Source organism: Poecilia mexicana, unplaced genomic scaffold (genome assembly GCF_051168715.1).
Source record: "Poecilia mexicana isolate PSO_F unplaced genomic scaffold, ASM5116871v1 scaffold_19, whole genome shotgun sequence".
Taxonomy (NCBI): Eukaryota; Metazoa; Chordata; class Actinopteri; order Cyprinodontiformes; family Poeciliidae; genus Poecilia; species Poecilia mexicana.
The window spans coordinates 6,559,110-6,585,710 of record NW_028263388.1 but is presented as its reverse complement, the minus strand read 5'-3'; the positions used below and the strand labels follow the sequence as shown (position 1 = coordinate 6,585,710).

The following is a 26,601-nucleotide window of genomic DNA, read 5'->3' as shown; positions in this document are numbered from 1 at the left end:
TACAGTAGCAAGGGGGGCATTTTAGGGTAATCAGTTTTTAGCAATGTGGTCTGAAAAAATAATTGGTAAATTTTGTTTTCAGCGATTTCCTGGCAATATTTCTCTTACAGATGAATTGTGTCTTAAAAAAAACTACAAAAGCTAAAAGTCATCTCAGATAACTGGATGGAAAAGCTATTCTTCTCTTCGCTCACGCTTTTTGTCCTTGAATATGTGAATGAATTGTTACATTTATCTATATTTAGTTTCACTGTGGGCAGGATTATTCTCTTGAGAAGCACAAATAAAACTGCAATGGTAATATATGAAAAGCCTGTTTCTCAACAGTATGCTGGCAAACATCTTGCAGGGGAATTTCTGGGTACGCCAGTTTTCTGCATCAATAGTCAAATAGTGGAGAACTTGCAAATGATAAAGGTATTTATTGTGCTATTGTGATTGTCAGACAAACTAAACTCTCTAAATCCTGAAAAAAGATGTGAAGCATTTCTGTGAGCAGGCTTCCCATTAAGATCTACGGCTCTTTGACTGGTCAATGACATATTATTGCCTTAGAAATACTTCTATAATGCTTTTAACTGTCTTATTAACAGACATGTCACTCTTCACAAATCTCTAATATAGGATAGAAATAACCCCTAGTTTACTGCTGAGCTGTCCAGTCTTTGAAAAGATCAAGATAACACTTGGTGTAAGGCCAGGCACTCTAACTCACAGAGTGACTGGCTGGTATTCAAACATTTTACAAAATGCGTTACTTCCCTTGTTAAAAAGAATAAATTCCAGCTTTATGTTGAGACAACTACATTGAAACTTAAATGACCCCAAGAAATGATAGAGAATGATTAAATCCTTATTTGGAGTTGAAATGAGCTATGAAATACCTACTTATATTATGAAGGATGCACAAAACATCCATTGACCATAATTGCACAGTTTGACATTTAGAAAATAAATTTGCTAAATGGAATTGCAATTAAAGAAAAAAAACAAACAAAAAAGAACAACAACTCGTTTTTAGATCAAATGTTTTAACGCTAGGACGAGGTGTTTGTTTTTGGCCGTAATTAAATGTTTTTTTGTTTTTTTTAGCATCAAACAAATCATGTGACCAACAACAGGATGTTGCCACTGGCACGAACCACGAAGAAAACGATGACAGGAAATGGTTGGAGGATCGTGGCGTGGTACATTTTTTGTGACTCAACACGTGAACAAACTTATTCACGTGATTTTAATTGTGTTTCTTAATTTAATGGGAACACTGCAATTGTGAAATTGTGTTTTTTATTTTTGCATTAGCAGAATACTGAAAAGGTTTTGTGCACATTTGTAATAGAATGCACTTACTGACAAAGCAGCCATTCTTAACTGTTTGAATGAACATTTCCTCAGGAACCTTGTTTGAGTCTTTGGGGCTATAATGTAACTTACATCCATCAGTGTGTGAATGTGTGCATGAAAGAGTAAAAGGCTGAATTTTTATATTGTGAAGCATTTAGATCATAATGGATGTATTGTTGAAATTTGGTTGCAACAGCGACCAAATAACATTTTGTGATTATTTTTGTATCTTGTTGAATTTTGATAGCAGTTAATCTCGTGACACTGTAATCGTCAGTGGAAAATCCTGATCTTTTTTCTTCTTCTTCATTTTACCTGTGGCTCCGGAAAACGTTGAGCAGAATGATGACGAGTCCCAGACCGCAACAGGCCACGTAGGGGCCACCGAAGAGCCTGGAGAGGCCCCGAGTACGATGCTCCCATCGTGCCACCTGCAAAGCAAGAAGATCAGCAGACAGCAGTTACCTTCAGTTCAGAAATCCTCCACATTCGTTTGCCTCCTTTAGAGACATAAAAACAGGTTCCTAATTAAAACAAATGGTAAAAAAAAAAAAAAAAATTGATGCAAAAAGGTTTTAGGCACCAATATGAAACATTGGCTCCCTAAACGAGTGCAAACTTTTCTCGTTAAAATCTTCTTTCTGATAAAGACATTTCATTTTGATAATATTTTCCATTTTTTATACTAAAAGATGTAGTGCACAAAGTAATTTTTTTCCAAAGTTTACTTTACCACTGATAATGCCAGTAATGTCCTCTACTAAGCTTTTGTAGTCTATATAATTCCGATGTTTTTAAATTCATAGATCGCAATGTCACAGTGTCTGCTCTGGACTACATTCTGATTCAAAGACCTTGACACATTTAAGGCTATTGTATGTGTGTGTATGCAATTGACTTTTATTTAACTAGTGTGCAAAAAGGAGATGCCACAGGTACGTAAATTTTAAATGAAATAACTTATGACTATTAAGTCTGACTATTTTATTGCATTTCTTTCCAATTTTTTGTGTGGAGGCTGCAGAAACAAAGATAAAGGAAAGAAACCTCAACATTTCTCTCAAGAAAAACATTCCAGCACTTTTCCATTCTGAGAATTCACTGAAAAAGTGGCAGCCTATACAGTAAAAAATAAAAAGCTTCGCTGCAATGGTAAGGTTTTTTTTTTTTGTTTCTTTTGGTTTTTTTGGCATTGGCACATTAAGCAGCATGTACACAAAGATGATTGACAGCGCTAAGACCTCTGGCTCTGATTGTTGTTTTTTTTACCAGAAGCAATGTGGAATGCAATAGTAGTAGGAGTGGAAGGAAGTGGAGGAGTTTGATTTTTTCACCTTATCTGTCTCATATTGACGACTTTGATGTCACTATGAGACGGTAACAGTGACAGTTTTAATATGTAAAAACTTTTTATTTTTTAATAAAAGTGACGCATTGCAGTCTTAACATCTATTCATGGGTGGTCATGGATTGACTGCCTGGAAAACACCAGCCAAAAGCGCGCCAAGTAGCATTCCTACATTTTCTTTTGTATGTTTTAGATAAGCGAAAAGTCGAATTTTCCACCGATTATTTGGAGTTATGTCTCAGAAAAATCCACGAATAAGCAAAGTCCAGTCTATTGACCGTTTAGTTCTTGCGAGTTGTTTAATCCACTCAGAAAAGCTTTGTGTGTGCATGCAACTAGCTGCAGTAAGGAACTATAATTAGAAAATTTCATATGATATGTTGGATTATAATTACTAAGAACTAAGTTGTATTTAGCTAATATATCACAGGGTGTTGCATGTATTGTAGGCTTATGTAAATTTTTCAATCAGTGATGCAAATGTTTAATAGCTCCTTTTATAAACCCATGAAAAATTATTTGTCTAAGATTTAGTTTCTTACTTATTATTGGTCATTAATTCCACTGTTTCTAAATTGACAAAAGAAGTTTATTTTCTGCACAGACTATAATTCGATAGGTTGACCTACCAAGGCAGGATTTAGGGCAGCAGCTGTGCGGTCATCAACATTCTTGTTTATGAATGTTGCTGGTTCTTTCATCTCAGTCCGTCATAACACACTAATTTACAGAAAGCAAATTCTATCAGCTCTGCAGGATAAAATATATTTACTTGACCAGTTATAGTTAAGAGTTCTTAAAGAAATGAAAAAAGTCAAATTATTTTCAAACTGTGGGCTGAGGAAGTACGTAGATGTGAATCAGACAAAGCAGACAGAATAAGACTTTTTCCATGGTAACATCTTTTCTATGTTTAGAGCTAGCCAAGCTGGGAAACAACATGAAAACAGGTAAAAGTTAGAGGAGACGACTTTTACACAATAAGTCATTAATTTACAATCATCAGACAACAAGTGACGGAACGAAGCCTCCAGTTTCCTTTATGTTCTCTTTTAATCCTGGCCGCCAGCCGACTCCAGCTCATTGTTCTCTAACCTCTTCCTTTCAGCAGAGAGTGGATGTATAATTAGGCCTCAAAGCTTGAGAAGGCCCGCTTGGTCCGGACTCATGCTTCACATCCGCATGCTGATTACATCAGAGTCTGCTCTGTGGGGCACCGAGACACAGCAGCGCACCACAAAGCACAACAAAGGCGATTATAAAAGAGGGAAGAATTAATGACTAGTCTTTCCAGATAGCACGTTTGGGGAAAGTCACATTTATGATGGCGTGTATTATAACGTCGCTGTGTGGCATTTTAGGCCTGGAGGCATTACGTAACGGCATTCTTTTGTGTTGAGCGACAAAAGGTTTTGGCACCGAGACTCGAACATAGAAGAACTGATTAAGCATCCCGATGAAATGCCCACACACACATACACACACACACACACTGACAACTGACTCAAACATGTCAGAGAAACCCAAGTGTGGCAACATGCTAATAGCATGTATGTAGTTAGCTCCTCAAGGTTAACAAAGGTAAGGTCACAAGTGTGTGTTTACTGGACCAGAGTTTAATCATTTTTATGACAAGAAAAGTCATAAAGAAGACAAAATAGCCCCATGTTGACATTGGTGAACATGCAAGTAAACAGTGCTTCTAAAACCAATAAAGCAATTAATCCAGAGTTAAACATACATTACGCTTTTCCACTGGCACCTAGCAGCATGGACTGACTCAACTCTACACAGCTATTATTTATGATTAATACTGGAACATTAAATTACACATTCAAATAGGCTTATTTGAAGGCAACTGACATTAAGCTAAAAGAAACATCGAGTCCGTACTGCCATAACAGAGCCAGACCTCTTTTAGTACTTGTACTTTCCATTTCCTCTGCCTAAGAAACATCCAATACCAAATATCTATTGACACCAACCTGAGTTGGTGCAACTTGAGCAGAGCATCTTTAGAACCAATCAAACACTGGGAAGGCTTTAAGAGTCCATTTTCAATAACAACACTACTACAAACAATACTACTTTACAAACCCATAGTTCACCAAATAACAAATAGGCTGAAGCCACGGCTTATGCTTGCCTACCATGTTCATGAACTTTGCAGCCAACTGTTCTAAAATATATCTTATACCACAACGTCATTCACATAAAATCCCCCCCAAAAAAACACCTGCATATAAAAAAACATTATGCTTTGTTGCTCCAGAAAATTACATCAGTGAGATTTTTCACAGGAATGCTTCGTTTTTCTTCACAGTTTGAATTGATGCCAGCCTATTTGCAAAAACAAACCAAAACTGAATAATTATAGTCAAACTATCACATGTTGTGCATCATTATGGCTTGTTTTCTACATCTAAAAAAGATTTTAAAAAAAGAAAGATTGTTTTTCAAAATCAAATGAATCTCATGAGAGCCTTGTAAAATGAAGAGTAAATAAGAAGGGGGAAAATTACATAACCATTTCAAATGCCCTCAGCAACATGGGATATTGAAGATGGAAGGAAGATAAAAAAGAAAAGATGGAGGAAGGAGGAAAAGTGTAGACAGAGAAATACAAAACGCTTCAGTATAACTTCAATGTTACGTTACTGCTGATTAGCACAGCAACAGGTTGCAACCACTTCAAAACATTTGCAACATGATTAGTTCTAAGTGGTGACATTCAAAATCACCAATTTGGGGAGTAATTTAAATCCAAACCCTGTAAGTTTTCCCACACATTTCTTTTAACCCATTCAATAATCAATAAATAAAAACGTTGCTGTCAAACAGAAATAGTCTTCACTCAAAGGCCTGCAAATATTGACTGATATCAGAGATCTTTCCCTCCCACAGAATCACCATCCAAAGAAACTTTTTGAAGACATTTAAATAATAAGAGTTACAGCCGCATTTACTTTCCCTTTTAAATAAATAAAGTGTCTATTTTTGAATAAAAGTGAATGTTGATTTCTATGGGTTTGTAGTGTGCAAAAAGACTGGACTTAAGATTTGAAGCAAATACTTTACTGAAAAAGATGCAGGTTGTTGTTGGAGACAAACAAAATCTTCATCTGGACATCCTGTTGTTTTGGGCCACTTAAAACCAGAATAACAGCCCAATCAGGACAGCAATGGCTCACATAAAAAAACCAGGCGGATCTTACTAATACGTGGTTGTTGAACTAAAAACAAAAATTCAGGTTTATAAATGAGTCTTTCTTCTCTTCTCTGAACAAAACTGATTGATCATTTTAAGATGGAAATAGCAGTGTGTGGAAGGATTCTTGGTTTCCAAGGGCAAAAACAACACAGTGTATAAAAACACATATTTTCTTCTGCTCATGTTTTTTTGTTTATTTATGTTTATGTATAGGCATGCTATTTTTTTCGCATGTCAAAATAGCTGCATAAAAGCACCACTTGTCAGCTCTACTTATCCAGAGCACACACACAGGCTGACGTTTTGCATGGTTAAAGAATATAATTCTACTGAAGAAATTTCCATGTAAACAGAGCTCTCTTCAATGCTAAGAGGATAACGCTGACGGTGACACTCTTAAACCTCAATGAATTTAAAGATAAGAGCTGAGCAACATCTACAAAGTTCTTACATCAATCTAGCTGGATAATAACCTGTTTTAATCATTTAAATTTGCCTCCTTAAGTAAAATCAGCATTCATGAATGGGGCACTTTAAAAATTATGGAAGCCCAAACGGGACAAAACTGAATAAATAATTCCATTATTTATTCAATGTAAAATTTATTTACGCAACACATTTCAAAAAGCTTGAACTACACAAAGTGCTTCACAATGTAAATGCAACTAAGGTAAATTAAAATACATAAAGTGAATCAATAAGTAAATGCACCATGGGATAAACAAATGTTGAATCGAATGTTTAAATGATTTATATACTATGCCAATAAATCATTAAAATGCAAACTTAGAACATTTATTTATTTAGTGTCATGTGCAATTAATTGTTTCCTTATGCACTTATTTATTTATTTATTTAATGTTGTCCCTTATGGCCCTTCATAAAAAAACAACAAAAGCTGGAATGAGTAAACAATAAAAGCTGTTCAGGCACTTAACCCCAAATTGCCTACCGATCTGCGCATCGGTGTGAATGTATATGAGTTCAGTCCATTTACCATTTGATGACTGTGGGTGGGGGTCAAACTGACTAGGACAGAGTAATAAAAACAATAGAGTGTCAACTGAACTAAAAAGAGATTGAAGTACAGCAACAAAAATAAAAGGAATAAAAATATTTTAAAACGATGACATAAAAGGCATGGATCACTCTTGGCAGATCTTCGAAAGGGCCACCGGATCAGGATGAAAAGCGACTCAACAACAGGACAGAACAAAATGAAACAGAAGCTATCCCGTTATTTTCTCATCTCTCCTTAAGAGCCACATGAGAAGAGTTCCACATAGCCTCATCTTCAAACCCGAGAACACGGCAGGAATCACAGCTGGCACCCTCAGCCAAAGTTACTGCGGGGTGGCATTTGTGGCCAGAATGTCTCTTCTCAGTCAGAGATAGAACGGCGGCTTCACACATCATCATTCAGAAATCATTTGCAGCCACTCCAGTGGTCGGTGGAGTGTGCTAAAAATACTCAGGTGTTCCATGGACAGAAAGCAGATGATGTGATCGAAGCAATCTGGAAGAGTAACACCAGGCCTGGGCAGGGACAGTACAGGGAGTGGCGCCAGAACAGCAGAACTGGGAGCCCTTCGAGACTAATTCAATAGAGGCTTTAACAAGCTCCTCTTGTACCATCAGCCCACTTCTGTCTCACATCCAGGTGCTCCAAAGACATCTGTTATGTGCGGCAAGATGATTCCTCTCTTCCTGCTTTCCCACCACTTCTTCTGACAGAAGTCTCTTCCTGTTAAAACTGAGGATACCTTTACATGAGGTCGCTGCCCGCAACATGCTGGTACTTTCAGATGTTAATTGGGAAAAGACTCCACGTTTAGACTGTGCCGCCGAGACAGTTTGAATCAGCTGTCATGCCGGGCCACTAGATGTTCCTGTGATTTTAACATGTCATCAAATCTGCATGTGCTTTTGACCCTTAGCTTCCACTTCATTGTAAACAGTAACTCGTCTCCGTCTCCCATGAACAAAGGGCTCTTGTAACACATATTACTTATCAGAAATTGTGTTAAAATGAACAGGGGAAGTAGCACAACGCTATCCACCATTGTTTTAGTTGTTAGCTGAAAGTTTGTGTGTTCTGCACTTTCACACCTGCGGAGTTCTTCACTTACAGAAAACTTTCACTCTCACACCTAGTTTCAAAAAAGAAGTGCCAGAGTGAGAGACTCCGGTCACCAATGCGGTGAGCTACTGGATCGCAACAAAAATGGTACAGTTTACCTGAAGAGCGGCTCTGTGTAAACAAAGTAACAAAAACTTGGAGGGGTGCAAGCAGGAATTATAGTTTAGAAGTTAGTGCACACCACCTTCGTCTGAGTCAACAATAAACCTATCTTAATCAGTGTTTACTGTCACTGTTAAAATAAACAAACAATGCTTGGTGGGGGCGGGGGGGGCAAGTTCAGCCTGGTGGCCCACCAGGCTTATAATACACTGGAGGAAACCCTCCAGCTTCAAGTCCATAGGAGTAGTTTCTGTACTAGCTTAGCACATTTCTAGTCATAAAATATCAAGCTCTGTCAGGTCAAATGGAGTCAACATACATTTCTATGTGTAGACATTTTAATTTAACTTTGCCTGGACCATTGTAAGACATGAATACGGTACCATTCATGAAACAATGTTGACTTTCAGTAGCTCTTGCAATAACATACAGAACTTCCTGTACAGCCCCCAAAACGTCATTGTAAATGCATCTGCCCAAAAATGTTGTACGACTGCTTTTTCCTTTGTTCCCCTTATATGTAGGTCAGTGGGAGGATCAGACTCCGGTAACTGATGAGTGGAACCATCTCCATATGTAGGGACAAGATCAAATGATGTTTAATATGCCGTCTAATATGCCGTTTGCTCCGCCAGCCTGACCTCTGCAGGAGGATTGGTTAAAAATGCATGAATCGAGTTTGTTCAGATGAGGCTGAACTCTGCTTGGGAGGGTAAGGCTCTATGCATAATTAATTACATATTTAAAAAGTCTCACTAATTGGAAATGCAGTCCAAAGCTTGAACCAATGTTATGATGCATCAAAAGTGGAGAACAGCAACACTGATGTGGAAAAAAATACCTTTAGCCAATTGCCAAACCAGATTTTTTTCCATTATTATCAAGGGTGAATTTCTACCCCATTTGTCAACATAATCTATTTATGCATGACTGATACTGAAAAGACCAAAACAAATCTTTTAAAAGATTCTCTTTTGGGTAAAAATCAATGTAAACTGAGTCATTTTCATCTTCCAGTGATGAGAGACAGCTTCGCACAGCAGAGCTACAGCCTCACATAAAATACAGAAGTGGATTCATTGAAAATCCCAAAATTATTTGTTGTAAATATACATGTTCACAGATTGCTTTGCTCCTGGGGGAAAAATGCAGTTTGGGGAGGTAAAATGCTAAGTGCAACAGTGAGATATTAACCATGCCAGATGCAAATGTTTACCTGTGCTTTATAAAATCCTTCGACACACATTCTGATTAGACAAAGCTCCTTTTCAAGACATTCTTCCTCAGAATTCTGGAAAAAATGTCAAAATTGTTTGTTTGTTTTTTTTTCAGTGGCCCTAATCCTCATCTGTAGCTACCTACAATATCAGTAACTAAGAAGAGCTTTTGGCTCCTTAATTATACAGTAACGGTATAATGAAAGAGCAGCAAAATAGAACGAGCTATTCAAATTAACACACAATCACTTCCATGCAGCGTACATCTGAGAAAACGTACCAAAGTCTGAGCACAGAAGGAGCATATTAAAGTTCTGGCTGTACAGCTCAAGGTAGACACACTCATACAGTAACACAAACTGACAAACATACACACACACAAAATCAGCAGCATGCTAGCTGACACTTTAATGCACAGTCCTTGGCAGACACAGTGCCTCTAATAATTATCCTGCCATTAAGTTTGTCTTTCAAAACCAACATTATGCCTCAGTGTACGCAAGTCTTGTACGTCAGATCTCAAAAATAACTTGGCTGGATGCTGAAAGTTGAATAAAAATATGACACTTGAAGGAAAATGTCAGCAACATCAGTCTGAAGTCAAGTTAGGTTTAGAGAGCCACAAACTCTCAGAATAAATGACTGTAACACAGCAGCTTCGACAGAAATGCTTTGATTTCCTTTGAAAATCAACAGTTTGTTTGTGATACCAGTGAAATCAGTACTCCCAGAAATACGGTCTATTAATGACAAACAGAAAAAACTCATTTTACAAGCAAATCCATTCAGCAAACATATTGCAAAAATAATTACAAACCAACGTAAGACTGAGAAACAAAGTTCAATTTTAGTCTAATTGCTGGTGAGTTTGATGACCAAATAAACAAATGTCCAGGAAAAATGGATGTCAACTAACAAAGAAGACTTCTTCATATTTAATGCAGTCAGGAATGGCACCACAGGAGGACACAGCAGTTTCTTTGTACCAGAAACCACCAGGTCTCCTACAGAGAAAAATAAAGACTACTGGGATTTAATGACACAGAGAATTAAACTTCGATAAAGCGTCTTGGAACTGATGGTTTCAAATTGAGTTGAATGAATTTATTTCCATAGGGACAATTGTTAAGTATGAACACATGCCCTGTACTTTATTTCATAACCAGATTCATTTCCAGCTGGGCTGAACAGCTAAGTGTTGTAAAATAATTGATCAGAAGCTTACAGAAGAATGACAAAATCATTCCGAAACTGTTTCAAGGTGCAGTACAGTCCTGAATTTAAAATACGTAACACCTCACCAACACACCACAAAGAAACATAAATAAGTAAATAATCTGAGATGTTACGGAAACACAAATAATGAAATCCAATGATTTTTCTAAAACATGAAATTTTGGTTTTGGTTTCTTTCTATACAGTGTGTGTGTGTGTGTGCGTGCGTGTGAATATCTGCAGCTTTAATCATTGGCTTGATGTAAAAAAAGCATTTTTCAAAGCAAGTTCCAAGAATCCAGTCATGAGCAACACGTGCAGCTGCATGGACAAGGACAGACTTAACATATCCATTGAGCAACCCATCAGGCCGTCTTCAGTGTTTTCTCTCACGTGGGCCTTTGGTGTCCTTTACCTCTCTTATTTTGTATTGTTCATTCAGATATTCATCAGGACTCTGTGGCTTATCTCTTTGTTCTTCTGTTTTTCAGAAATAAAAGAAAAACTTGTTTTGCAGTTTAGACGTGACACTTGGGTTTGGAGGTGTACATCTGCTCTGCACACAATGAAATCATTCTCTTCTTTTTCAAGGATTTAAACTCCGGATTTGCAGATTTTCACCTCATGCTGTGCTTCTCTTTTTGTTCAAACATAATAAGAACCCCAACAGAGAGAGCAACATGGAAGTTTTACATAACCAAGTTATTCCATGTATGTATGTGTGTGATTGGGCAGCTTATAACTGTAAACGTTGTGTTATGTGCTGCCCTTTTCACGGTTTATTTCTGTCACTGCTGTTATGATTCACGTTTCTGGACTGTTCGTGTCATGCCTTAATTGGTTTTTTGAATGGTTTTCAGTTTCTCACTGCACTCCTTACCCTTACCCGCCCAATCAGTAAACCTGCCCATCACCAAATGTGTCACTGGGATATTGATCCTGAATCCAGAATTGACCAAAACTGAGTTTGTGTACATTGATTGATATCAATACAGCATAAATTTGACATGTTGCTAATGTCTGCCTACTCTCTGCAGAACTTGTGGACTCTGGTTAGGTCATTCCACAGCTTAAGTTGTTCTGTTGTTTTTCTAGATGAATGCTTGGAATTATAGTGACGCTAAAAAATGAAATTCCTCTTACTTTTTTATTCTTTTACTATATTTTTGTGAAAATATCTGCTGTGATAAGTACATATTTTCTTTCTCCTGGTGTGTTCTTTTAACACTTTGTGGCTTTTCTGTTCTCTGTGTAAAAACGGGCAATCAGTGCAGAGACATCACGCAGGCTGAATATCCTATTGGCATGAAAAATTTACATTCATTAGACTTTCAATATATGAGCCAGAAAACACTGCGTTCCAATTCTTTGCAATATTAATCAGGGATGCATTGATATGAAAATTTGGGATGACATCAATATCCAATATTAATATTACTGTAGTGCCCACAATCCTTTGCTGCATCATTATATCTGTCACATGACTGAAGAAATGACCAACCTCCTCCGGAAACAAATGGCCACAAGATGAAAATAAATATTTTTTCATAGAGGCCCAGTTGTATTTATCAGACCAATACCGATACGTTACAAAATGCATAATTTTAGAACCTTGTCCAAAAGCTAAGGTTTGTTTTCATAAGACCATGCTGGAACTGACTCACAAGTGTTATTTTAAGAATATGAACTCATTTTCCTGTTTTCCCTCCAACAGATTTGGTTGCTTTACGGTTAGATTTACAAAACATGTTACATTAAAAGGGGTTAGGTTGGCCCTGACCTCATTCTCCAAACTGAATTCACCTAGTCTACTGACTGCTCACAATCAAATTAATTAAAGTAAAAAATATATTTTTTAAACTTGCCTTCCCATCCAGTGATCTTTACCCTCATGTCATGTTCATGCACTTCCACGTGAGATGTCAGGCTATGGCAGAAAAGAATTGATAGAACATGCTTACTACAACTCTTACGGAGCATAACGCGTGTCACCATGACATGAATCTAATACTGCTTTAATCTAATCTCATTTAGGACCTTATTCAACTTGAGTGAAAGGGCATCTTGGACTGAGGCAGTTTGCTATGACACTGCAAGAAGAGAAAATTCAATCTAAATGAGACCTCATGCTTACAGCCTCAATGCAATAGAAAGTCTTAGCAAGCTGGATACACACTTGATCAGATGTCCCTCCAGGTACTGAGCACACACAGTAGTACATGCCTGTTGCCCCAGTAACTGCTAGGTGTGAAATAAAAGATGTTTACTAACATTAGACAAAAAGATTTGTTGCAGACAAAAAGATTTGTTGCATTGTTTGGAAATTTGCATTTCCAAACAATGCAAATTCAGTTTACGTTGTAGTAGCAACTAAGAAGACAGCAGGCAGTAATCTCAGAAGAAATTGTCCATGCATTCCCAAGGTCAGACCCTTCAAAGCTCGGTTTGCAACAATCCAAGAGTTACATCTCAGACCTTAGCGTGGCACAGTATTTAACATACTAAACCCTGTAGTTACAAAAATCTCTGCGGTTTGTTTGGCAGGACGGCCAGAAAGAAGTATCTTCCCTCAAAAGAATGGAGTAGCACAAGTTTACAAAGTGTCAACTAGATGAACCAAAGGCTTTGGGAACAAGGTTCCATGTCCTTGTTCCTGATTTACCCGTTTTCTGCTCCCTGACTGCCCTGTGAATTAATCTAATTGTGGTTATGAACCTCACTTCATGTACCTGGACCCTGATTACTGGACTGTTCTGCCGTTTCTGCCTCTCCTGTTGCTAATCTAGACCGTTTCCCCTTCCACTGATGTTTGGATTGTGGACATAACACCTAATTAGTCCATGGTATGTTAAGATGATCTGTGTGTCTATATCGACCTATCCCTTCTGCTGGTCTCCCCACTCTGATGTCCTCAGCTCTGGTTTCTAGCATTTAGAGTCTATACGGATCTGTGGGTGAAACAATCCCCAGTAAACAAACATATTAATATCCTCTACTGTTACATCCACAAGGATATGACTTTGTTGAGGTCCAAGTCTCCAAAAAGAAACTTGATGGAAACAACATCTGCTTTGTAACCCATCATTTTCTGTTTGCACATACTGTTTGTCCTCACCGATACTCACTTCCTGTCTGTTTCATAGAGTCTCATCAGGGATCCAATCCTAAAAAGAAACTGCCTTTCATCTTGCACATTCTTATCATTGTAAAAAAAATAACAAAAACAAAAAAAGAAAGTTTACCCTTTCTTGGGTTGTGGTCTGAGTTCTGGGCCTGGCTCATAAATGACCAGTTATCTAATAAAAATGCTTGGCTCTGCATGTTGCTTGGCTATAACCACAAACAAACTGTTAAGCACGGAGGTGGAAGAGTGATGATTTGATCTTGTTTTGCAACCGAAGGATCAGGGTAATGTCACTAAGTCAACCAAACACTTTTCAGAATGATGCCAATGTGTTCTAGAGTCAAATGGGAGGCCTTCAGTCCAACAAATTACTGAACATGGACTTGGGGCAAGAAATAGGACAATATTCCCAAACACAGCAGCAAATCAACAAAGAGAAGAACTAAGGAGTTGCAATTGTAACCCGCAGTTAGTCAATTAAGACTTTTATTTTTGCGGGCCCACTTCCTGTTTTCCCCAAACTCCTCAACTTATTTAAAGCGCCGCCTCCAGCCAGGTTAAACAACATCACCTGTTCACTGTGATTGTGGCTGGTTGTTGGCATCCTGCTGATAATTTCACCCTGGAAATTCAACCCAAATCTCTGAAACTACTGATTTGCACTCTTGGTGAGTTTTGTTCATAGCATAGCAGTATCTGTTTAGCATCCAGTTCTGCTTGATTGCTCATTGGAGCACTGTTTTGTTAGAACAGTTGCCGTTGTACCTGGGCTGTCACAGCTGATCGCTGTTGGGTGCGCCCCACTCCCTGCTTTAAGGTAACTAAACTGCTGGTATTGTGCGTGTTTTGGCACTTTTGAAATGAAACGTATAAAATAGGATGTAGCTACATTTACATTTTAAATTGATATTGCGCAGTATATTTATTTAATTTCTGTTCCTCACACTGCTTGAGTATTTGAGTTAATTTATTTTCTTTGATATTTTGGAAGTTAACTTTGATTTCAACTTTTCAAGTTTAACCTTAATTGATTAGTTTGAAATTATTATTCTTTTTTATTTAAATTATGGTTAATTTAACCTGATTGAAATGAAATGTTTAATTATTAGATATTTAATAATTGCATTTAATATTGTATTTGTATGTTTGTACATTGATAACATACTTAATGGGTTTTCTGGCCTTTTAGGTCGGGATTTTTTTTTTATATGATGGATCAGATCCTCTTCTGAACCCAAGGATGGCGAGCTAAAGGAAAAGAACTCTATGATCTTTGCATTTATTTTGAATTGTCTCTCACTGTGTATTTGTAATTGTTTTGTTTGTTTTTTTCTCCCCTTATGTTTTTCCCTGTTCCCAAAAAAAAAAAAAAAAATTCAATACATTGGCACGAATCACTAACTAAAACAGTTTCCTTGTGTTTTCATTCACACCTCAGGCTCCTCAAAGAACCGGTTTCTGATATCGCAGTTAGCTGCCTAGCCCATAACTGTTACACAATGGTCTCTCAAAGTCCAGGCTTCAGCTTCGTTGACACTGAGGTGGGATATAAAGAGACCAATGCAGAAACAAATAACTGTTAATCTCAAGAATCACACACAAACACACAGTAGGAAGAAGATGATGAATGGTTCAGTGGATGTACCTTTTAACAAACCATATTACCTTAAAGAGTCATAGGAGAGGAAAAGTGCTACTACCATAAAAGGAGAGCAGGGACCAAATTATTACCAAATACAAAGCCAAGAAAAAACACTGGGCTCTTTGGGCGATTGGTAATACAAAGCCTAGTCATACATGGAAGAAAGAGAACTGCTACTGTGATTCACGAATTTTCCTTTTGATGAAATTATTGAAAAAACAGAACAGAAGAACAGACATAAAGAAAAAAACAGCAAGGGGTACGGAGAGAAAAATAGTGCAAGCATGATAGACAGGAAATAAACAAAACGGAGCAAAAAACAGAACAGAAGGAACAAAGTGAAAATTGCCAAAGATAACTTTTGAGAATACATAACGAAACATTTGAAGCATTAGTAATGTGTTTGGAATAAAGACTTGCTCCTGTAACCTGCTTCTGGAACTGTCCAATGCCAAAAGTGAGTCAGCAGGAAGTCATCCGTTATATAGAACAGCCAAAGAAGATTAGAGGACTACTCCAAGTGTGGGCTCTTCTGGATGGTAGATGTACTTGTTTATCGATGCAAAATCGAGTCCAATTATTTCAGTACTCAAGGCCATATAATGATGAGCAAAATCAAGTTGTTACACATTTAGACATGTCATAGTCATGCCTCTTATGGTAAGTGAATGAAATATGTTTTATTTGTACAGCACATCATGTTGCCAAGATGAAGAGGCAGCAGCAAGCCTAGATCATTTATAGATACAACACAAGAAGAAATGTCTGTGGATATGTACATAAGGCTACATGAAACGTGCACAAATGCTGACTTTCGCTTATGGTTGACTTGGCGAGAATCTCGAGTTTGATCTTGATTGTTCTGATTTATTAAGGTAGAGAATATGGAGTTTCATCAGATTATTTTACAAGCAGAAAATATATAGTCAGAAATCGTAAAAAGCATACAACATTTGCTTTTTACGTTATTGTAAGCAATAACGTAAAAAGTAAGTAAGTTGTAAGCAAGTTATAACTGGCCTTTAAATTGTTTTCTGTAACAAACATTTCTGACCCATAAACACCCTTTGGAGAAGCACTTGTTTAAAAAAAAAACAACAGATAATTCTACTATTCGGAAGAATCTCATAATACAATTGCCTATTCTTTTATACAAAAGACCTTCCTAAAAGGAATGCCAAAAGAATTTAAGGTACCACATATTTTTATTACATTTTTGTTTTTAGGTTTAATACATTTTCTTCAATATGGCATTCAACATTTTATGGAAATGATGACAGTAATGTACTTCATAAAAAGAATAATCTTTGCACTACGAGTTTCATTCTTTGCAGAAATGTTATGCTTGAATGAAAATGCCAAGGATAAACTAATAATGCTATTTTTTTCTTAGAATAGCATAAAAACAGCCTTTATTGTCCTCCCTCCAAAGGGAAATTCAGGTCTAACAGCAGCAACAGATATAAAGGTAACAATACTAAATTCTTTAGCATTTTTGGACGTTCTTCAATAATAGTAAGAGCTCCATAGCTGCAGGTTGCAAACCCCTGTGGTAAGGCATCACCCCATCTGCATTGTGTTCTTCGCACTGGCCATCAAAGTCATAGGAACAATGTAATTCAACATAACCAAGCAATGCTGTTTGGAAACTCATGTCTGGAACAACAGCTACAAAAAACAAAATAAACTTTCATTTCTTTCCAAGTAAAATCATAAAAGTCTACGGTGCTTTGGTCTTCTGCGACAGCCTGAACTTATTCTAGTACAACCAACTGCCTTCAGAAGTCACATAATATGAGTGAACCTGTATGTATACTCATACTGGGTGGAACATAAAATGTTCCAACCAGACTGAATGGACTCAGGAGAATGGTCTTTGAAAGGATAAAAGGCGAATGTTTTCTGTCTCATACCACATACCCCTGAATGACTGGAAAGGTGATTTTTCAAAGTATTGACTCAGGGGCTGAATACAAATGCACACCACAGGCAAAAGAAAAAAGAAAAAAAAGAAAACAGTTTTAAAAGGTTACCAGTCAGAACATCAAGATCTGACTCTAAACAACGGTTAATGGTTTTATGTGGCTCTTAAGATTATGCTTCGTTCCTCACATGGTACACGACACTGACGTAATGGCACCTGATGATAGCACTGCAATCAGAACGCAGGTTGTTATTAGCATCAGACTCTAATGAGAGCGCAGCACCGCACTGGCTGGCATTCAGAGTAGCTACATGGGGACAAGAAGAAAACAATGTGAACTTTCCCCGAGGCCTTTGGAGGCTCTGTCCAGTCCACGGATGAGTCACATCACAGCTCACCTACACACAGGTATACACACTCGCTATTAGCCCACACTGTGCAGGTGTTGCTGAGTTGGGTTCAGCCTGCAGAGAATGTCAGCGCTCCCAACAAATAGAGAGTGCCAAAGCCTTAATTGTGTTGTGAGAGTTCCTGGGGCCTGACTCCAGGACCGGACCTGCTTTCAATGTGAGGTCAATGTGTCACAGCGGCAGTGTGGCACACTGACCTCCTGGCCCTGCTGAGCACCTGGGTCTAACCCAGATCCACTCTGTTCCCCTCCTGTGATTCAGTGCCAGCTCCAGTTGTGCCTCTGATTAAAGCTTTTACATAAGACAAACAGGAATATTCCTTTAAGAAACAAGAATTTACTTTTATTTCAACATATTTGACTGTATTTCCACCACTGGACAGCATTTACGTCAATGTGAAAAGATAAAAAAATAAAAAATAAAAAAGAAATCACATAGTGGCCGCCAAAGGTATGGTATGTCCTGATCTGGTACCAAACAGAAGAACTCAAAGACCTTCCTGTGTATTTGTTCCCTGTGGTACACTGTGTTCAGAGCCAATGAAAAGTATACCCCACATTATTAAAGAACATGCGAGAAGTCCTTTTTCCCTATGTGATGGATCGAATGCAACACAAGTGGAACATTTAAAGCCGTCACAGGGTTCATTTTATGAATTCAGTTTTTTATGAAGTTGCGCGATGGGGCGACAATTGCTTGACGAGCGACCGGTGAAATGTCGATTTCATATACGTATGGGTGCAAATCCAGGCTAGCAACGCAAAACAAAGTTGGGAAAAATTTAACTTTAGTCCCTGTCGTAGCTATCACGTCCAAATTTGTTGGGTTCATTTCTGAGTGGTGAAAAACTTTCGCCTTTTCGTTGTCATGAGTGGCTCCCCGTGTGTCTAGTTCCTAAGGTTTCCACTCCTAAGAAGTCACTGTAAGACAAAAGGTTTGATTTGGTCTCTTTCTAACCACATCGCCTACTTCCGAATTATTCTTTTTACTTCAAATCTACACACTTCTTGGTGATTAAAAAGAATGGCAAACTGTGCCACAAAGCTGAAGCAGCCTTCATATCCATTGTATACAAAGAGTTTTGCTATAGAAATTGGGATCAGAGGTTTGATAGTTGACAAGAGGAAAGGATTGGCCTGTGTGAGTTTGACCAGCGAAAGATGAAGTTAAAGCTCCAAGATCTGAGTTATTATGCAAGGTCTGTGTTTGCCTCAAAATGTATAATTTGATAAGATGAGTGACTCACATTTAAGAGCTTTCTACGAAATGGCTCCCAGACACTGTAAGTAGATGTTCATTATTCAGAGAATTTAAATGAATGAAGCCCTAAAAGCAGCTTATTTATTTAAACAACACAGCACTTTTACAGGCTTAACAAGACATGATTTTCCTAGGGAGCAGGTGGTCTGGAAGAAAAGAAAAAAAGTAAAACCTCCACTAGATGTGAATTTCCTTCAAGCTACAAGATGCAGGTCTGATTAGTAGACCTGCAGCAACTGTTTAAAATCTCACTTTTCCAAATCACAAAGGCTTAATTATGGTTTGAGATTGCGTAAAAGCTGATGTATGGAGAATATTTTGTTGATATCGACTCACTCAAATCTTAGCAGAAAGTTTTATTCATCCCAACAAAAAACACATTTGCATCTAAAGAAAGGCAAGCTCAAATCAGACAGCAACCTTTAAAGTCCATTAAGATCCATCCATCACTTTCTATACCTGCTCACAAGTACCATAGGAGCATTATCTAGTTTAGATAAAAGCTTCGAGGCAGAATTGAAAAGCAGAGAAACTGGCCGTGCAAATAATGTTTATACATAAGTAGTAGTTTTTATCAATTAATGTTGCGTCAAAATAAAATCAGGAGTTTAATTATAGGAGCTCTTAGTTGTTGAAAAGCAGCAGCTGTTAATGAACTGCATTTCAATCCAAATTTCACTCAATCCATTCGCAATCTGTCAGCAGACAAAGATATGTGAAGCAGAGCAGCTCGATTTAGAAATCTGCCTCTATGCTTTCTTGTTCTCGTCTTTCTTTAAAGGCTCCTTTCCTACAACATGTTAAAAGCTTTATAATTAGTACATTTTATGTTACTGGTTGTGCAATGTGACCTAAATCTGCTATGTCCTACTTCTGAACATCTGAGCTCCCAGATGTAAGAGTTAAAATACCTTTAGGTAAGGAGAATACAACTAAGTAGGTAAGATACAGACACTTTACAGGTGTTTGTCTGATGTACACTGAAATATAATCATAAACATGGCAGTATACTGGAACAGTTATGTTGAAGAAAGCACAAGTCCTTTAAAAACTAGAATCTGCACAAATTTTAAAAGCTTGGCCACTTCTTTATCTGCTTTGATATCAGGGAACAACATGGGACATATGGGTGCAGCAAGTTGGACATTTATGATGTTCAGAAGCCATGCTGAACCTTGAAATAAAGGACGGCTAACACCAGAAGGATCTATTCTTGTTGCTTGGTAAATGTAAATAATTGTCCTGCTGCATTTAGGTTTAAATTAGAGTGTGACAGCAATCTGGTTAATTCCTGTTGAGAGAGCTACAATAATTCAACCGGAAAGTTATAAAAGCATGGATTACTGAGTCCAAGTCACGCCATTTTCTTTTACTGAAAAAACAAACCACTGAAACTGAAACCACTGAAAGTTGTACAGTTTTTAAATCAATCTGTTGGGTCTTTTTATCACTGCGGGTGGTTGCAGTCAGTTACAGGGCCTCGCTGTGAGAAACCACAGATGGTAAATACAAAATGAGCGCGTCCAACTGGTTGTGATCACATCACACAGGGTACCAGGGAACTCCTGTTACAAATGAACTCTAACTGAGACCCTTACCTAATCGCTGATTAAAGTTTCAGCCGAGTTTTGAGGAAATTTTGTAGAAATGTTACCTAAATATGTGCAGTGTAGTTTATTTTTTTATTTTATTTTTTTTAGGAAACAATCAAAGCCAAAACCACTCGAAAAGCAAAGTCAATCTTTGACCATCCCCCATAATCATGATAATAATATCACACCTGATAGTCTCCGTTTGATTGGGGACCAAAATTGCAACATGTTACATTTTCAGCTGGTGAGAGACCTTTTGAAAAACCGGATCCCCCTCCTCACCTGTGGTGGCACAGCACTAAGAACCACTGAAGGAGACAATGAGTGCAATTTCTTTCTTCACAAAATGTAAATAAAAATGGAGTGGTGTGAGATTTTATAAGCTGTAAGATCCCTCTTTTCTCTTTGGTAAAAGACCACGAGCCATTTCTCCTGCTAACGCTTGTTTTGGTTGTATTTACCCAGAATCCACTGCGCTTTTGTGCGCTTACTTCTTTTGGAGCCGTCTCTGGTCCGTTGTATCCACGCATGCATTTTAACAGCACCAGAGTTCACTTCAACCCAAGTGTGTAGGCAGACCAGAGTTCACTTTTTTGGTCCACATCAGAGTTCAATTACGCATTCACACCTTCCTGAACAAACCACACGTTGTAAGCAACAACGTGTGGTTGAAACTTTGTTAGAGTAGATCGCTAGTGGACCATTAGCAAACCATCCATCCATACACCGTCTTTTGCGTGTCCTATAAGCAGTCTCAGGGAAACCCAGAAATCTATCTCCCAGCATACATTGGGTCTGCTCCCAAAGGGATGAATCCAGGCAACTTCCTAATTGAGGTACTCAAGAGGCATCTTGCTAAAACTCCCCTCAGTTGAGTCCTTCTGATGCTTAGAGCAGCGACTCTGACCTCCCCATCAGCCGATGAAGCTCCTCTCCCCATCTCTAAGGCTGAGAAGAAGCCACGGACTCAACTAGTAGTAAACTAAAAAATGCTTGTCTGCTGATTCTTCAGGGTTAAGACACCTGCCCTAATCAACACAATATGGGTCAACGAACACAAAACCGACCTTCTTCCATCAACATGTCAGTCATCAAACCTAATCTTTAAGGAGCATAAGTAGAGCCAAGAGGCTGGATGGCTGCAACCTTGAAAAATGTTGAAGGATAACATGAAGGTAGACCCCATTAGCTGTTCAAAGTATTGACAGTAAGGATATCAGGTCTGGTTCCAATGGTGATTTTGAAATGTTATATATATTAATAAATATGTACAGTACCTATATATTTCTTGACAAGGGATTTATCTCATCTGGATAAATGTTCTCAAATTTCAAAAATGCTCAAAGATCCATTTATAACCATCATGTGTGAACATGTCATCACTTCTTCAAGTCTTTGGTTGTATAACCCTTATTATGTCCATTTACATCCATGCGTACCCTGTTTCCGCACTATGAGGAAAAAAAGGAGCAATTGGAGTAATGTGTAAGGCCAAAAGCTCTCCAGCTCCATTCTCTCTCCTCATTGGCTTCTCTTGTAGATAATAGTGGGCTGACTCAGCGGATTGCGAGTAATCACTAAGAGGTACATCAAATCACCATCTTCGAATTAATTGGCTGTTAAAGGGGGTGAAACTGGGTTCAAAAGAACTTGGCAAATTACTGTCATGTCAGCCAGAGACCCCCATAGAAAAGAAAATATCGGTTCAAGAGATCATTAAATAATTAGCTTGTAATAATGACTCAGTATGAGGCTAGTTCTGAATCATATGAGAATAATTAAACCACAGCACACCTTCTTAACCTCACATTAGGCTTGATTTTTTTAATCTTCTCCCCTCTCATCAGTGTTTAAGCACATTATTTCTGCTCTCTTTCTCTTTTATTAATTAGCAATGGGAGTATGGTATACACTGCATGTGTGCTAAATTTAATGCCTTACACGTGGAGTGGTTTATTTTGTCTTCATGACAGTCTACGTTAGGAAGTTGTTAGCAATTTTGTGTGATTTGCTCACTAGCTGACTTGTACTGTACTTGAAAAGTAGCTACTGTTCAACAAAAGGCCTCAAATTGCAATTGACATCTTAATGTCTGTGAGCATTTAAACATCCGCAAAGGACTGCTCAGATACAATATTTGCTAAGAAAATCTAAAACTAATCTACGCAGGCAAATAGACTTGTAAAACTCAATTTCATGTTTGCAATACTTTTTGCAGCCCTTTGTTTTATATATTGAAGATATTAGATGAAAAAAATATTTAAAAAAGAGTTATTTAAACAGCACTCTAATCATATTATCCTGAACATGAAGCTGTGAATCCAGAATCAGTCGAGGGATTTAAGAAAAGTTCAAATTCTTATAATATATGTGAAAAGATTTTTGAAAAAAAAAAAAAAAAAAAAAGAGTCCTGTAAACATAGTTTAGCAACTCTGGACAATCATGAGGTCGGATTTATCAAATGTATTTTTCACAGAGTGCCTTGATTCAAAATACTGCCAAACCAGAAGTAAACCATGTTCATCTTTTTCCCCACTATAATGAACTTCTACAGCCCGATCACTATAACTTGCTATATTTAAAAACAAAAACAATGACTCGGTTGGTCATGTTTTGTCAAACCAAAGAAAGAAAGTCACGAGTCTTATGACTGCTACCACCTGTAAAAAGTATTTTTACTTGGAGTAAAAATATTGCCCTTTGATTTCTGGTAGGAAAGGCCAGGGGATTTTAAAAGCCAAGTCGTTTATCACGGAGAGAGCCGAGCAATTTTCAGTCAGCAGGAATTCATTTTGAAAAGCTTTTTCGTCTGGATTTGCCTAAGATATAACTGGCTCTTTTAAAATAAGGACAACAAGTACACACAGAAGCATTCACATTCAAGCAGAATAGACAAAATCCTATATAATAATATCTTTACAGCATTTTCACTTTAATACATGCAGTGCCTACAGAAGTTTCCACATTTTGCTTCTCCATGACCACAAATTTTAAAATTTTTTGATAAATCGTGGTGGTTGTCCTGTTGGAAGGTGAAACTCCTAGCCGCAATGCTACTGGCTATCTCATTTTAAACTTTTCTGTATTTTTTTTAATGTGTTCTGTTTTACAAAGATAATTTAAGGTAAATTAGGTGGTTGAACTAATAAAATTGGAAGTTATAATTGTTTATTATGGGGAATTGGAAGTATTCACTGATTTCAGCTATTATTCACTGCTGGGGGTTTCCATTACTTTTTTATATTCGTACACATTTTACACTAATTTCATATTAGATTGAAAAAAAGATGTTGAAGTTTGTAACATGGCAAAATGTGGAGCGGTTGAAGTTTGTCAAAAGTTTTTCCAGAGGACATGTATTCATTTACTGGGGAGAAAGAGAAAACTCAACAACAACATGCTATGATATTTAGATAACACTTGCTACTAGCTTGACTAAAGATTAGGGCGATGGTTAGGAGGCTTCCTCCTGTCAAATCATCATCTAATCCTAAACTAACAAGAGCAGACATACAAAAAGCTGGCCAGCCATTTTAAGAAGAGTTTGATACCAAGTACGATTGTAATAAATGATTGTTGTGAAGGGCATAAATAGCTTTTGACATGAACTTTTCAATAAAATCTGAATAAAAAAAAAATAATGTTATATTGTTACATATTTTATTTATTTTTATTTTTTCTATAGGATTGTTTTTCATAGAAGTATGATTAACTGAAGAAGGATTGTATCTTTGCAATGTATTTTTTTATACTACTAGGGTGGAGGCTTTATTTAAACCCATTATTATTATTATTATTATTATTATTATTATTATTATTATTATTATTTCCTTAATATATGTATCTGCATTTTAATTGTGCAAAATAATATATAATGTTTAAAAATCACTCATATATTTAAACAGTTATTCCCTTAGGAGATGCCTTTAACTTTGTTAAATGAAAGTGACATTTAATTCTGTACAGTATAGTATGTACTTGTTAAATATAAGCTATGCTCATCACAAGTTGGTGAATTTGTGAAGACAGTAATGCTCTTCTGCCTCACCTGTTTTTTTCTACTAAACAATATTTATATAGAGGAAATGTCATTTGCATGAGATTGGGATTTTACTGCAACACAGTTGTGATTTTTTTTTTTTTTGCTACTTTTTATAAATGGGTAAGTACTTCAGAACTTTCTCCTTAATGCTTCAACATCGACAACAAATTCTTACCACATTCCAGAAGAGAGGGTTGAATATGATGGCAATCACTGCGATGGAAAGGTTCGGGTCATGAAAGTTAATGTGTCTTATGAATTCTTCAATCGGCACTAAGTCCATCTGAAAAAACAAAGCACAAATAACGGAATCATAGAAAGAGACCAAACATTTTTTTTTTTTTTTACCATGGAACAAATGGTTAAATGTAGCTTAATGTCATTACTAGAAACAGCATTAAGCCTGGGTTGCTAGCAGCACCCAGCTGCTAGAAACCTGGGTGGCCATTTACTTCAAGCCATGATTTTTCCCCATTGCACTTTATTAATTCAAGGCAACGTTTATTTGTGTAGCCCCATTTACACACAAGGCTATTCAATTTGCCTTGCAGAAAGGAAGAGGATCTGAAAGAGGACACATATTACAGTTTTGGGACAGTACAAGTACATTTTCTTCCGTTACAAGAGTCTAATGATTAAGAGCGTTAACAGATGTACAAAGCCACAATTTAACTTAAAAAGATCAAATAAACCTGCAGATTTTTACCTGCTCACAGTTGCTTTCGCTTATTGAACATATTTTTCCCTAAAGCCCTGGATTCATTAGTTAGCTTCATTAAAGATGAATTTGTTTGCTACATGTTTTACAGACAAAAATGAATGCTAACCCACTGAGTAATGTTAAGGCAACAGACTTTCCACCTGTCTGATTTAGACTCTCCATCTGATGCCTCGTTTCCACTAAGCAGTATGGGACAGGTCAGTGACCTACATGGACCTACAACTGAAGGTCCATGCAGGACTATGGTACGGTATGTTTATTCATATTCTCAGTTAATACAATTAACTGAGTTCAGTCAGGGTCAATACCTCAGTCTTGGCCTTTAACTAGCAATCATGCCATGGCCCAGCAAGGATAGGTGGGTATGGACCTCTGGATGGAAGCTTGAAAGGCATAAATGCTCTGGATTTAAATTTGGATTTTCTAAATCAAACTCATTTGCAACATTTTGCTGCTATAGGCCAACAAGAAAAGAGGAAGAAATTAGATCTGTATCGTTTAAAATGACCTACAATAATAGGGTGATCAAATTAGCTCCTCTAACTAATGAGATTCAGGGCTACATAAAGGATGATCTACTGTTGAGACAAAGTGAGAGCAAAAACGTAAGTGCTTTAGGTTGAGTGTAGTCACTTTGGCTCCAGGGTGAATCATGTTTTACTGCACAATGTCGGGGAAAGAAGAGCAGCGCTATCAAAGCTACTGCAAGCTCAACAAGGACTTGTAATTTCTCCCTGGCATGACTGGATACAAAAAAGGCATTGATGAATTCAGAGTCACCAGGATGTTTAAAAAAAGGTGGAAAAAAGTGAACTGATTGTGGTTTCTTCTTTGATTCTGAGTTTGTGGAGAATGCCACTGAAATTAGCGCTAAAGCCTACACAATAAAAAGCTCTATAATGATATCATGTAAAATGTTGTCAATAGAGAGCACTGGAACTGCCAAAAATGTCAAATTTACAAGTGTATATTTTTGCATTAGTAGAAAAAAATAAATAAAAAAAATCTGGTAAAGCTGGAGCTTTCTGTTAATAATTTCAATCATTTCAAACTCCTAATAAACCAAACCGACATTTTTAACTCTCAGCTCAATTTAGACAAAAACTAAAAAAATTTACTTTTTAATGATTTTATTAACAATAGTAAAGGTAGAAGTAGCTACATTTTATAGTCTTATTTCCAATTTACTGGCCTTTTTAGACAAGAAGTCTTTTATTTTCTCTATTATGACCCAGAGTCACTGGATTAATAGTCGTTTTCAATATCTGAGATTCTTCAGTGTTACTTCTTGGCCATTTTTGCATAAAA

At 37.2% G+C, this 26,601-nt stretch overlaps 1 protein-coding gene across 1 annotated transcript in view; it reads right to left on the bottom strand.

Annotated features, from left to right (window-relative positions):
* The window catches only part of pemt (phosphatidylethanolamine N-methyltransferase), a 53,786-nt gene that overhangs the window by 26,575 nt on the left and 610 nt on the right, over positions 1–26,601 (bottom strand). The window contains exons 2-3 of the mRNA XM_088016532.1: positions 24,748–24,855; positions 1,660–1,775 (exon numbers count right to left, since the gene is read on the bottom strand). Coding sequence (XP_087872658.1) covers positions 1,660–1,775; positions 24,748–24,855 — 224 coding nt within the window. The remainder of the gene's footprint in view (positions 1–1,659; positions 1,776–24,747; positions 24,856–26,601) is intronic.